At 44.5% G+C, this 14,475-nt stretch overlaps 1 protein-coding gene across 5 annotated transcripts in view; it reads left to right on the top strand.

The window, feature by feature from the left end:
• The window catches only part of mmel1 (membrane metallo-endopeptidase-like 1), a 63,052-nt gene extending 55,031 nt beyond the window's left edge, over positions 1–8,021 (top strand). For all 5 annotated transcript variants that reach the window (XM_072586234.1, XM_072586237.1, XM_072586236.1 and 2 more), the window contains one exon: positions 7,184–8,021. In XM_072586234.1, the coding sequence (XP_072442335.1) occupies positions 7,184–7,283 (100 nt within the window). In that variant the 3' untranslated portion in view covers positions 7,284–8,021. The remainder of the gene's footprint in view (positions 1–7,183) is intronic.
• Positions 8,022–14,475: the final 6,454 nt, after the last annotated feature.

Here is a 14,475-nt window from a genome sequence, read left to right as displayed (position 1 = left end):
CACGTCTGGGGGGAAACTGCGGTCCTTGAAGAAGGAGGCCATCTGGGTTGTACGGTTTTGGAACTGGTCCTCCTGGGAGCAGATGCCGGGGAGACGAAGGAATTGGGAATATGGGATGGTGTTTTTACAGGGGGAAGGGTGGGAGGAGGTGTAGTCTAGGTAGCTGTGGGAGTCTTTCGGTTTATAGTTGATTCGGTCGCCAGAGATAGAAATGGAAAGGTCTAGGAAGGGGATGGAGGATTCTGAGATGGTCCAGGTGAATTTGAGGTCGGGGTGGAAGGTGTTGGTAAAGTGGATGAACTGTTCAACCTTGTCCCCCACCTTGTCTCAGTCAAATCCCTCGAACTCAGCACCGCCTTCCTAACCTGCAATCTTCTTCCTGACCTCTCTGCCCCCACCCCACTCCGGCCTATCACCCTCACCTTGACCTCCTTCCACCAATCGCATTTCCAACACTCCTCCCCCAAGTCCCTCCTCCCTACCTTTTACCTTAGCCTGCTGGACACATTTCCTTATTCCTGAAGAAGGGCTTATGCCCGAAACGTCGATTCTCCTGTTCCTTGGATGCTGCCTGACCTGCTGCGCTTTTCCAGCAACACATTTTCAGCTCTGATCTCCAGCATCTGCAGTCCTCACTTTCTCCATAACAGTAAAAAGGACTATTATTTGAATGGTAAAAAATTACAGGATGCTGCTTTGCAGAGTGTCCTGGGTGTCCAAGTGCATGAATCCAGAAGGTTGGTCTGCAGGTACAACAGATAATTAAAAAGGAAAATGGAATTTTGTGCTTCATTGCTAAAAGGATTGAGTTTAAAAGCAGGAAGGCTATGCTGCAACTGTATCGAGTGATAATAAGGCCACACCTGGGGTACTGTGTGCAATTTTGGTCTCCTTACTTGAGGAAGGATGTACTAGCACTGGAGGGAGTTGAGAAGATTGGCATACGAGGAGAGACTGAGTCAGCTGGGATTATATTCATTGATATTTAGAAGAATGGGGGGATCTTCTGGAAATATGTAAAATTTATGAAGGGAATAGATAAGAGAGAGGGAGAGATGGCGTTTCCATAGCAGATACATGGCTTAGAAAGGGTAGAAGGTAGGAAATTGTTTCCGTTAGGCGAGGAGACTAGGACCCGTGGACACAGCCTGAGAATTAGAGGGGGTAAATTCAGAACAGAAATGCGGAGACATTTCTTCAGCCAGAGAGTGGTGGGCCTGTGGAATTCATTGCCGCAGAGTGCAGTGGAGACTGGGACGCTAAATGTCTTCAAGGCAGAGATTGATAAATTCTTGATGTCACAAGGAATTAAGGGTTACAGGGAGAATGTGGATAAGTGGAGTTGAAATGCCCATCAGCCATGATTGAATGGCGGAGTGGACTCGATGGGTCGAATGGCCTTACTTCCGCTCCTATGTCTTATGGTCTTATGGACAAGACTAGGACAAGAGGGCATAGCCTCAAAATTAGGGGGAGAAGATTTAGGACTGAATTGAGAAGGAACGTCTTCACCCAAGTAGTTGAGGCTTCCTCAGTAAATGTTTTTAAAGCAAAGTTAGATACTTTTTTGGACAATAAGGGAATTAAGGGTTATGGTGAGAGGGTAGGTAAGTGGAGCTGAGGTCACAAAAAGGTCAGCCATGATCTTATTGAATGGCGGAGCAGGCTCGAAGGGCCACTTGGCCTACTCCTGCTCCTGGTTCTTCTGTTCAATCATGAAAAAGAAAACATTGTTTAAGTGCATCACTTTACTGTAGCACTGAATATGTCTTAATACAATTATTATCTGACTGGAGGAAGAATAGTATTTGTGTTCTTTTTTCCACCTTTCAATCTCATACCTTTAAGTTTTGTTGTCTTAATCCTGGACCTGATTTAACTCGCACTAACAAATACCATAGAGCTGTGCTGTCATTACAACATGATGACTGCTGATGGTTCAATCTAAGAGTCACCACACTTATTCATTTTTGTGGGATGTGGGCAACGCTGACTGGCCAACATTGATAGCCCATCCCTAGTTGCCCTTGAGATGGTGGTTAGAGCTGCCTTCTTGAATTGCTGCAGACCACCTGCTGTGGGTTGACCCACAATGCAATTAGAGGGAATTCTAGAATATTGACCCAGTGGCAGGGAAGGAACGGTGATATATGTTGAGTGGCTTTGAGGAGACTGTGTTGGTGGTGGTGTCCCATCCCTTGTCGTTCTAGAAAGAAGTGATCGTGGATTTGGATTTCTGCAGTGCATCTTGTGAATGGTACACTGCTGTTACTAAACGTCAGTGCTAGAAGGAGTGGACACTTTTGGATGTAGTGCCAATCAAGTTGGCTGCTTTTTTCTGGATGGTGTCAAGCTTCTTGAGTGTTGTTGAGACTTCACTCATTCAGGCAAGTGGGGAGTATTCCGTCGCACTCTTGACTTGTGCCTTTTAGATGATGGGCAGGCTTTGAAGAGTCAGGAGGTAAGTTACTTGCCATAGTATTCCTTGCCTCTGACCTGCTCATGTAGCCACTGTGTTTGTATGTCAAGTCCAATTTAGTTTCTGGTCAATGGTAACCCCCAGGATGTTGATAGTGGGGGATTTGGTAATGGTACCACCATTGAATGTCAAGGGTCAGTGATTAGATTGTCTCTTATTGAAAATGAGTCAAAAAGTGTGGCACTGGGAAAAACCCAGCAGGTCAGTGCTTGGCATTTGTGTGGCGTGAATGTTACTTGCAACTGGTCAGTCTAAGCCTGGATATTGTGCAGATCTTGTTGCATTTGAATACGGACTGCTTCAGTGTCTAAGCAGTCACAAATGGAGCTGAACCTTGTACAATCACCCAGGAGAAAGTGAGGACTGCAGATGCTGGAGACCAGAGTTGAAAAGTGTGGTGCTAGAAAAGCGCAGCAGGTCAGGCAGCATCCGAGGAGCAGGAGAATCGACGTTTCGGGCATAAGCCCTTCTTCAGGAATGAGGCTGGTGTGCCAAGTGGGCTGAGATAAAAGATGGGGGCGGGGGGGGAGGGAGGGAGGAGTTTGGGGGAGGGGCACTGGGAATATGATAGGTGGAAGGAGGTGAGGGTGATAGGCCGGAGAGGGGGTGGAGGCGGAGAGGTCGGGAAAAGATTGCAGATCAAAAGGGCAGTGTTGATTCCGGGGGTTGGGACTGAGATAAGGTGGGGGGAGAGGAAATGACGAAGCTGGAGAAATCTACATTCATCCCGTGTGGTTGGAGGGTTCCTAGGCGGAAGATGAGGCGCTCTTCCTCCAGGCGTTGTGTGGCCAGGGTCTGGTGATGGAGGATGCCAAGGACATGTATGTTCTTGGCGGAGTGGGAGGGGGAGTTAAAGTGTTAAGCCACGGGGTGGTTGGGTTGGTTGGTGCGGGTGTCCCAGAGATGTTCTCTGAAACGTTCCGCAAGTCGGCGCTCTGTCTCCCCAGTGTAGAGGACACCACATTGGGTGCAGTGGATACAGTAAATGATGTATGTGGAGGTGCAGGTGAATTTGCAACAGATATGGAAGGATACCTTGGGGCCTTGGAGGGAGGTGAGGGGGGAGGTGTGGGTGCAAGATTTGCACTTCTTGCGGTTGCAGGGGAAGGTGCCGGGAGTGGAGGTTGGGTTGGTGGGGGGTGTGGATCTGACAAGGGAGTCGTGGAGGAAGTGGTCTCTCTGGAATGCTGATAGGGGTGGGGAGGGAAATATATCCCTGGTGGTGGGGTCTGTTTGGAGGTGGCAGAAATGACGGACGATGAAATGATATATCCGGAGGTTGGTGTGGTGGAAGGTGAGGACCAGTGGGGTTCTGTCCTGGTGGCGATTGGAGGGGTGGGGTTCAAGGGTGGATGTGCGGGAAGTGGAGGAGATGTGGTGGAGAGCATTGTCGACCATGTCAGGGGAAATTGCAGTCTTTGAAGAAGGAGGCCATTTGAGTTGTTCAGTATTGGAATTGGTCCTCTTGGGAGCAGATGTGGCGGAGGCGAAGGAATTGGGAATATGGGATGGCGTTTTTACAGGGGGCAGGGTGGGAGGAGGTGTAATATAGGTAGCTGTGGGAGTCGGTCGGTTTGTAGTAAATGTCTGTATTGAGTTGGTCGCCTGAGATAGAAATGGAGAGGTCAAGGAAGGGGAGGGAGGAGTCTGAGACGGCCACAGCATGGGCCCCAGCTATGCCTGCCTCTTCGTAGGATATGTGGAACAGTCCATCTTCCGCAGCTACACTGGCACCATCCCCCCACCTTTTCCTCCGCTACATCGATGACTGTATCGGCGCTGCCTCGTGCTCCCACGGGGAGGTTGAACAGTTCATCCACTTTAGCAACACCTTCCACCCTGACCCCCAATTTACCTGGACCGTCTCAGACTCTTCCCTCCCCTTCCTAGACCTCTCCATTTCTATCTTGGGTGACCAACTCAACACAGACATTTACTACAAATCGACCGACTCCCACAGCTACCTAGATTACACCTCCTCCCACCCTGCCCCCTGTAAAAACGCCATCCCATATTCCCAATTCCTTCGCCTCTGCCGCATCTGCTCCAGGAGGACCAATTCCACTACCGAACAACCCAAATGACCTCTTTCTTCAAAGACCGCAATTTCCCCTGACATGGTCGACGATGCTCTCCACCGCATCTCCTCCACTTCCTGCACCTCTGCCCTAGAATCCCGCCCCTCCAATCGCCACCAGGACAGAACCCCCTGGTCCTCACCTTCCACCCCACCAACCTCCGGATATCATCCTTCGTCATTTCCGCCACCTCCAAACAGACTCTACTACCAGGGATATTTTTCCCTCCCCTCCCCTATCAGCGTTCCGGAGAGACCACTCCCTCCGCGACTCCCTCGTCAGGTCCACACCCCCCACCAACCCAACCTCCACTCCCGGCACCTTCCCCTGCAACCGCAAGAAGTGCAAATCTTGCACCCACACCTCCCCCCTCACCTCCCTCTAAGGCCCCAAGGTATCCTTCCATATCTGTCGCAAATTCACCTGCACCTCCACACACATCATTTACTGTATCCGCTGCACCCGATGTGGTCTCCTCTACATTGGGGAGACAGGCCGCCTACTTGCGGAACGTTTCAGAGAACACCTCTGGGACACGCGCACCAACCAACCCAACCGCCCCGTGGCTTAACACTTTAACTCCCCCTCCCACTCCGCCAAGGACATGCAGGTCCTTGGCCTCCTCCATCGCCAGACACTGGCCACACGACGTCTGGAGGAAGAGTGCCTCATCTTCCGCCTAGGAACCCTCCAACCACACAGGATGAATGTAGATTTCTCCAGCTTCCTCATTTCCCCTCCCCCCACCTTATCTCTGTCCCAATCCCCGGATTCAACACTGCCCTCTTGACCTGCAATCTTCCTCCCGACCTCTCCACCCCCACCCCCCCTCCAGCCTATTACCCTCACCCTCACCTCCTTCCACCTGATGTATTCCCAGTGCCCCTCCCCCAAACTCACCCCCACCTTTAATCTCAGCCCGCTTGGCACACCAGCCTCATTCCTGAAGAAGGGCTTATGCCCGAAACATCGATTCTCCTGCTCCTCAGATTCTGCCTGGCCTGCTGCGCTTTTCCAGCACCACACTTTTCAACATTGTACAATCACCGGCAAACATCCCCATTTCTGACATTATAACAGAAGGAAGTACATTGTTGGAAGCAGTTGAAAGTGGTTTGGCCTAGGATACTACCCTGAGGAGCTCCTGCAGAGATGTCCTGGAGCTAAGATGACTGATCTCCAACAATTGCACCATCTTCATATGTGCCAGTTATGCTGCCAACCAGCAGAAAATTTGTCCTCTGATACACATTGATTCCTGTTCTGATAGGACTCCTTGATGATACGTTTGGCCGAAAGCAGCCTTGATGTCAAGAGTTATCACTCTCACCTCACCTCTGGAATTCAGATCCTTTGTCCATGTTTGAACCAAGGCTGTAATAGAGTTGGGAGCTGAGTGGCCCTGGTGGAACCCAAACTGGGCATCACTGAGCAGGTTATTGCTGAGTAAGTGCTGCTTTAGAGCACTGTTGATGATACTTTCCATCGGGTGTCATCAACAGATGAGGAGAGATATTGTTGAAGGAGAGATAACCTCAGCCATTGCAAGAATAGAGCCTGTGCTGTTCCTGTCACTTTACATTGCAAACCAGGCATCCAGTCGAAAAGTGTGGCACTGGATGCAGGTCAAGCTGCATCCGAGAGCAGGAGAGTCAATGTTTCAAGCATAATAATATACCTGACGAAAGGCTTATTCCCGAACCGTCGACTCTTCTGCTCCTTGGATGCTGCCTAACCTGCTGTGCTTTTCCAGTGCCAACGTTCAACTCTGATCTCCAGCATCTGCAGTCCTCACTTTCTCCTAAACCAGTCATCCATTCAAACAACTCCCAGTTGAATAAATTATCATTGGGTAGTAATCGATCAAGATAAACACAGGACACAGACTGCCTTGAGGTTAATTAGACATTGTTCACTGGGACTTCAACAGGAATATGAACTGCTACCCACTAGGAATTCTTTCCTTGTTCTGAGGTGGTTCACTTTAGGTTAAAGGGCAGGTTATCTCTAAGAAGAGGAGTAACCCAACTAAATGAAAGGAGTTGATAAAGAATTTGATAGGACAAGCATAGTGTAGATATGTACGTTGAGAATGTCACTATTAGATCAATACCCATTCATCATGATTTATGGAAATGTTAAATGACCTCCCTCATGTGGCTTTTCCAGCTGTGGACCAGCGCAGCAATGTTCTGAGTCAGAAGACTATGGTTTGAAGTTCCACTTGAGACAGGAACACACATCTAGACTGATAATGTAGTGTAGTACTGAGAGAAGATGAATGCTGAGAGACATTTGGATGTGCCACCTTTCGGAAAGAGATGAGTAACTCTGCACACTCACTTGGATGTAAACAAAAACCTAGTACCTCTATTTCTAAGAGGAGCAGGAGAATTGTCCCAGAGCCATGGCCAATATGTCTCCCCCAACAAGTATCAGTAAACCAGGTCATCTAATCAATGATGACATTCTTGTTTTTGAGATGTTGCTGTGTACAACCGCTTTATGTGTGTCACAAATGAGATGCAATACTTCAAAAGGACTTAATTAGCATAAAAGTATCTTGAAACTTCCTGAGACCATGAAAGGTGCTATGTAAATGCGAGCTCTGTCCTTTTCTTCACAGAGTCATTGGTACCCTCCAGAACTTTGAAGCTTTTGCTGAGGCCTTCCAGTGTGAAACAGGGAATGTGATGCACCCAGCCAAGAAATGCCGAGTATGGTAACCAAAGATCAATAGCACTGTTTGTTCACACCATCAAAACCTTCAATGTCGTTGACTTACATGATCACTGACAAAAGCCAATAGATGTGCCTAATATTCTCTCTTTCCAATCAATCACAGCCAAGGACATTGTTCTTATTCTCAGCTACTCCAAGTGTATACAAACAGAAAGGATAATTAGTGGGTAATAGATTGTTAGGCTGGTTAAGCAAGTCCTTTAAACACTGACTGTTATACCTAAACATGACTGTTAATAAATACAGTACTTGCATTCAGTAATAATATCAGGCTGCTTTCGCCTGCTAAGAGTTCCTTGTACAAGAAGATATAGCAGTGTGTTAACGAGTTTAAATAGATTGCAAACTCTTATAATTTGGTTTAAGAATGGGGCAGAAGACACAGTGGGATTAACTGAGGCTGTTGTTAAACACTACCTCGGGTTTGTCCCAAGAGCAGAACTGAATGAATATTGACTTTCTGCATGTCAAGGCAACAACTTGTTAAAATAATATGTCCCAGTTGCTTATCACTGTTTCAAGTACTTTATTTCCTCAATTACTCATAGTTCAAGGCGTATTGTGTGTCATTTTGATGTTAATATTTTGCAAGAGGAAACTTTCTCCAGCGCTGCTGTGCAATATAAACTTCAACAAAGGGTATTTGAAAACCTTTTCTAATAGCCATGATTTGGAGATGTGGTATTGGACTGGAGTGTACAAAGTTAAAACTCACACAACACCAGGTTATAGTACAATAGGTTAAATTGGAAGCACACTAGCTTTCGGAGCATCGTTCCTTCATCAGTGATAGTGGAGGGCTCAATCCTAATACAGAATTTATAGCAAAAATTTACAGTGCGATGTAACTGAAATTATATATTGAAAAATTGATTGTTAAGTCTTTCATCTGTTTGAATACCATGATAGTTTCACTTCTTTCATGTGTAAATCACAAAACCTTTTTTTAAAAGTTGCATTCTCAGGTTAGCTGTTAACAATGGGTAATAGCTAGACAATATGTTGAAGACGGACTTTGGGACAGGCAGCAGTGAAAAGTGGCCGAGCAGAGGCTGATAGTTAAGTTCCATACCCATAGGGAGGGCCTCAACTGGGACCTTGGGTTCATGTCACATTACAGGTGATCACCATTGCACAATATACACACACACAGAGGCACTCCTATACACACATACACACGGACACACATACACAGACACTCACACACACACCCACACTCACACATGCATCCCCCACAGACTTAAGACACTCTACACTCACTACACATACACTTTCTCACACTCACAACCCCCAACCCAGACAGACAGACAGACACACACAGAGACAGACAAAGACCCACATGCACACATATATTTTGTGGGGTGAATTTGTACTTGCAGGGTTACATTGTACTTTGCTCAAAAACTGCATGAGTTCATGTAAAATTCCGTTGTCTCACTTTTTAGATTAGAATCAATCTAAACATCAAGGCATAGACAGAGAACACAGGAGGCCAACACCTTCTGCTGCCTGAACTGCTGTGCTCTTCCAGCACCACTAATCCAGTACCTACCTTCAACATATTGTCTAGCTATCACCATTGTCAACAGCTAACCTGAGAATGCAACTTTAATAAAAAGGTTTTGTGATTTACACGTGAAAGAAGTGAAACTATCTTGGTATTCAAACAGATGAAAGACTTAACAATCCATTTTTCAATGTATAATTTCAGTTACATCACACAAAATTTTTGCAATAAATTCTGTGTTAGGATTGAGCCCTCCACTATCACCTGATGAAGGAGCGACGCTCCGAAAGCTAGTGTGCTTCCAATTTAACCTATTGGACTATAACCTGGTGTTGTGTGAGTTTTAATTTTTATAATAGCATTCAGTTCAATGTGCTTTAGTTTAAGTATGAAGTCTTTTACCAGCTGCACCTTATTTGTAACATGTTTAGATATATATAATCTATGATTTATACTGTATTGTTTCTATTCAGAAGAAATATCTGGCAAATTGTCTTTTTAATCTTGGTGCCTTGTGTCAATTTTAATATATTCCTATTCTGTCAGTATTTTCAAGTAAATACCTTCTGGTTACGCTGTGTCGCTCTTTTTCTGAAAGAAGTTGAGCCAGATTGAAATGGATTCCTGATGTCGTTACCTCTGCGCAAAAAAGGCAAGTCCATAAGTCAGGATTCTCCTCAGCAATGGTTTGAGTTTAATATGGTACTTGGACAGGAAGGAGTGAAGGATGTGCCAACAAATCCACATCATGTTCTCTGTCAATCCCATTCTATATGTGGTTGACCATTAACTGCTGTCATGTGGCCTAACAAGCTACTGAATTGTAACGTGGGATGGACTATAAATGTAAGCTTTACCAGCGATACCCATATCCTGGGAATTAATTTCATAAACGTGGCGCCAGATTTCAGAAATACTCATCCAACTTATGCCCAAAATGTCGATTTTTCTGCTCCTAGGAGGCTGCCTGACCTGCTTTTCTCTTGAAGCCCAGCTATGATTAGCCTTTGTTTAAATGAGACAATAATGAAAGGCCATCAGTCCGGCTTTATCAGAGCTGAAAATGTGTTGCTGGAAAAGCGCAGCAGGTCAGGCAGCATCCAAGGAGCAGGAGAATCAACGTTTCGAGCATGAGCCCTTCTTCAGGAATCCTGCTCTTTGGATCTGCCTGACCTGCTGCGCTTTTCCAGCAACACATTTTCAGTTCTGATCTCCAGCATCTGCAGTCCTCACTTTCTCCCAGTCCGGCTTTATCACCCAGACAACACAGGATACTACAGCTGCCAGACTAGAAACAATATCCAGACCATATAAGGTTCTTGATTTTCAAGGGGATCAAGGGTTATGGGGAGAAAGTTGGAGAATGGAGTTGAGAAACTTATCAGCCACAATTGAATGGTGCAGCAGATTTGATAGGCCGAATTGCCTAATTTCTGCTTCTATGTCTTATGGTCTTCTCGTCACAACACCAACTGACAGGTCAAATTATAATTGGTAATTATCATGCCCACAACAATTGAATAGCCTCCTACCACTCATTGTCTGAGCTCCACCTGTGGTGAACACACAAGGAATCAATAACTTCAAAGAGGGGAGGGTGTATGTGACATAGTGGTAGTGTCCCTATTTCTGAGTTAGGATGCCTGGGTTCAAGTCCTACCTGCTCCAGAGGTGTGCAATGACATTTCTGAGCAGATTGGTTAGAAACTATCCACTGTCAAAGAGGGAGACTTATTCTATTGATTTACACATTTTATGAAATCTTCACTTGTGAGCAATTATCTTGCCTTTATTTTTGATCCCCTTATTTTGGATTCTCTTTTAAAAAGTACAACTTGCCTTTTGTTTTCATTTTGACTTTATATAACTCTACCACTTCTGGCTGAGATCAACTAACTCTGTAAACCAGGATTTGACCTTTCAGGCCTTGCAGACATTCATTGCACCAACCTGACAGGGCAATTAACACTTGAGATTTACAAATAAAAATCAATGGAAATGAGAACCTATACTTACAGCGAACTTATCGGTAATTCCGTTAAAACAGTATCACTGTGGGCCACAAACAGATTGCAACACTTATATTCAGGGATGATGATAGATTTATGAATGCATTTAAAGTTTTATAACATTGCATCCATTTTCTTGCATCTATGAAAGGCATTTGTTTCCAAGTGATGCAACCTTTCAAGAATTCTAGGGTCAGAGTTGTTTCTCTCCAAGAATGAGGGAGTTTGGTATTTTATACAGATTTAACATTTTCTTTAACCCCGCCTCTCCACCCACATTAAACAAAACGAGTATTTGAAATAAAATCCTTTTTGTTCATATTTCTGTACATATGTGGTTTGAGAACATTCTGTTTTAGGTGGAGCAATTTAAGGAGTGATTGATTCTGATTGGTCATGTGTAATGTTAAATAACAAATCAATTGTTCAAGAGAGTGGAATCAGTGCAGGTAGATGACATTAAGGTCCAAAGCGACCATCATCTTATTGAAAGATGACATACTCATGTTACAACGGAAAAAGGAAATTGGATGGTGTGTACAATGGCGATAATTTACAGAGATAAAAACAAAAGGACCAGGGATGCTGGAAATCTGAAGCAAAAACAGGAGAAACTCCTCAAGTCTGGCTGCATCTGTAGAGAGACAAGGAGAGTTAATGTTTCTAGTCCTGTGACCCTTCCTCAGAACACAACAGATGTCTATTTCATGTTATATCCCATTGAGTTACGTCCCATTTACTTTTGTCTTCACTGTTCACCAATGTTGACTTAAAGAATATAATAATTAGATAATTTCTCATGCTTAGAATATTGGTGAACACAGTAATAACAAAAGGATAAGCAAGGATAAATAGTTATGTCAAGTGATCCATCACATACTATAGTCTACAATTTTGAAATATAGCCAAGGATAAGGAAATGAGGGGTACACTTGGCATAGACTGCATCGAATGTGTCCTACTTCATAACCCGATTGAATGCATGGTTCTGTTCCTTGGCCGACAAATTTGAATTATTTGAGGTAAAATTCTAAGGTCCATCTCACTCATTTTTTAACCATCCTTGCAGTCACATGACACAATAGCAATAGAAATTCAACTCCTGTGATGCAGTAGTCATGTCTCTGTCTGTAAGCCAGGAGGTCTGGCTTCAAGACTCACGTGCTTCAGAGGTGTGTCATAATATTTCTGAAAGGTCGATATAGAAATTTATTTACAATGGCAATAGAGTTGTTGACCTATCACGGCAATTAATCTCTATCAATCAGCCTACAACCAATTCAGCCATGAGGTTAGGGAAGATTAATGGAAAGTTTTAGAATCTATGGACTGATCCATACTCAAGAACCAAGTGGTCAATTAAATGAGTGTGCCACAATTGTCTCAGACCTCATCAGCAATTGCGTAGAGTACTGCATGCCAAAGAAATTAATCCAATTTTCCCCAATCAGAAACCATGGATAAACCAGGAGATCCTCTCCCTACTGAAGTCTAAATCTGAGGTGTTCAAGTTGGGTGACCCTGACCTATACAGGACATCTAGGCACAACCTTTGCAAAGCCGTCAGAGATGCCATGAGACAATATCAGATGAAACTAGAGTCCCAGACTAACCACACAAACATGTTGATTTTGGCAAGCTGGAGTCCCATATTGTGGACTCAAGATTCTGTGCAGACCAGCTGGTGGGAGTATTCGCAGACATCTTTCATTTCTCCTTACTCCAATCCAAAGTTTCCACTTGCTTTAAGAAAACCACCATCCTCCCAGTGCCAAAGAAAAATCAGGCAGCATGCCTTAATGACTAACCCCCAGTGGCTCTGACATCCATCAGTATGAATTGCTTTGAGAGGTTAATTATAGCATACATCAACTCCAGCCTCCCGGATTGCCTTGATCCACTACAATTCACCTATTGTCACCTCAGGTTAACATCAGACATCATCTCTCTGGCCTTGCAATCATCCCTGGAATATCTGGATAATAAGGGCACCTAAGTCAGACTCATATTTATTGACTTTAGCTCTGCCTTCAACACCATAATTCCAACCAAACTAATCTCCAAACAGCGAGACCTAGGACTCTGCTCCCCCTCTGAAACTGGATGAAAATGGACCCACAGACCACAATCAGTAAGGAAAAGCAACAACACCTCCATGATAACCCTGAACACCAATGCCCCACAAGGCTGTATAATCAGCCACCTACTATACACTTCATACACCAACATGACTTTGTGGCTAAATTCTGATCTAACTCCATTTACAAGTTTGCTGATGTCTCCACCATATTGGATCGGATCTTAAGTAACAACAAGACAGAATCCAGGAAGAGCTGGATAGCTTAGTGTCATGATCTAAAGACAACAATATCTTGCTCAATGTCATTAAAATGAAGGAGCTGGTCATCGACTTCAGGAAGCGGAGTCCTTGTCTCATGCTGAGGTGGAAATGACTGTGAGCTTCAAGTTCCAAGTAGTAAATATCACAGACAATCTGTCCTAGTCCATCTACATTGACATTGTTAAAAATTACACAAAACTAGGGGGTGAAGGAGCGTCGCTCCGAAAGCTAGTGTGCTTCCAATTAAACCTGTTGGACTATAACCTGGTGTTGTGTGATTTTTTAACTTTGTACACCCCAGTCCAACACCGGCGTCTCCAAGTCATGACTACATTGACATGACAGTCGAGAAAGCACACCAATATCTCTATTTCCGCAGAAGACTAAAGACATTTGGCATGTCCACAATGACTCTAACCAATTTGTTTTTGATGCACTATAGAAAGCATGCTATCTGGTTGTATTACAGCTTGACTTGGCAACAGTCCAAGACTGCAAGAAATTACAGAGTTATGAACACAGCCCAGTCACAGTCAGAAAGTTTTACAGCACAGAAACAGAACCTTCAGTCCAACAAATCAATGCCAAACATAATCCCAAAGTAAACTAGTCCCACCTGCCTTTGTTTGCCCCATATCCATCAAAATCTTTCCTATTTATGAACTTATCCAAATGTCTTTTATACATTGTAACTGTCCCACATCCACAACTTCCTCTGGAAATTCATTAGGTTCAGGTACATAATTCTTTCAAGTTTGCCTCATGAAGACAGGGTGGTTCAGAAGTAATTTCGCACGTTAGCCATTAATTCTCAGACTTTTGAGTATAGGAGTTGGGACATCATTGTGAGTTTGAATGTGACCTTGGCGATGCCTTTTCTAGAGTACTGTGTCCAGTTCTGGTCACCCTGTATGGAAAGGATATAATTCAACTGGAGACGGTTCAGAAAAGATTTACCAGAATGTTGCCAGTAATTGAAGGTTTGAGTTGTAGGAAGAGGCTGGATAGGCTGGCACTTTTTTCACTGTAGTGCAGCAAGTGAGGTTCTTAAAATGATAAGGGGTAAAGAAAAGATGAATGGCAGATACCTTTTCCCTATGGTGGGAGATTTCAGGACGAGGGGGCATATTTTTAAAGTGAGAGGAGAAAGATTAAAATAATGATGAGGGGCAGCTTTATACATAGGTAGTGGTTTGAACATCATGCAAACTGACCTTTCATCCATTGATGCCGCCTACACTTCCCATTGTCTCTGCAAAGCAACCAACATAATCACAGACCCCCTCCCACCCCATTATACTCTCTTCCAGACTCTTCCC

Source organism: Chiloscyllium punctatum, chromosome 16 (assembly GCF_047496795.1).
Source record: "Chiloscyllium punctatum isolate Juve2018m chromosome 16, sChiPun1.3, whole genome shotgun sequence".
Taxonomy (NCBI): Eukaryota; Metazoa; Chordata; class Chondrichthyes; order Orectolobiformes; family Hemiscylliidae; genus Chiloscyllium; species Chiloscyllium punctatum.
Note: the sequence above shows the minus strand (reverse complement) of the source record. Positions and strands in the feature narration are given on the sequence as shown.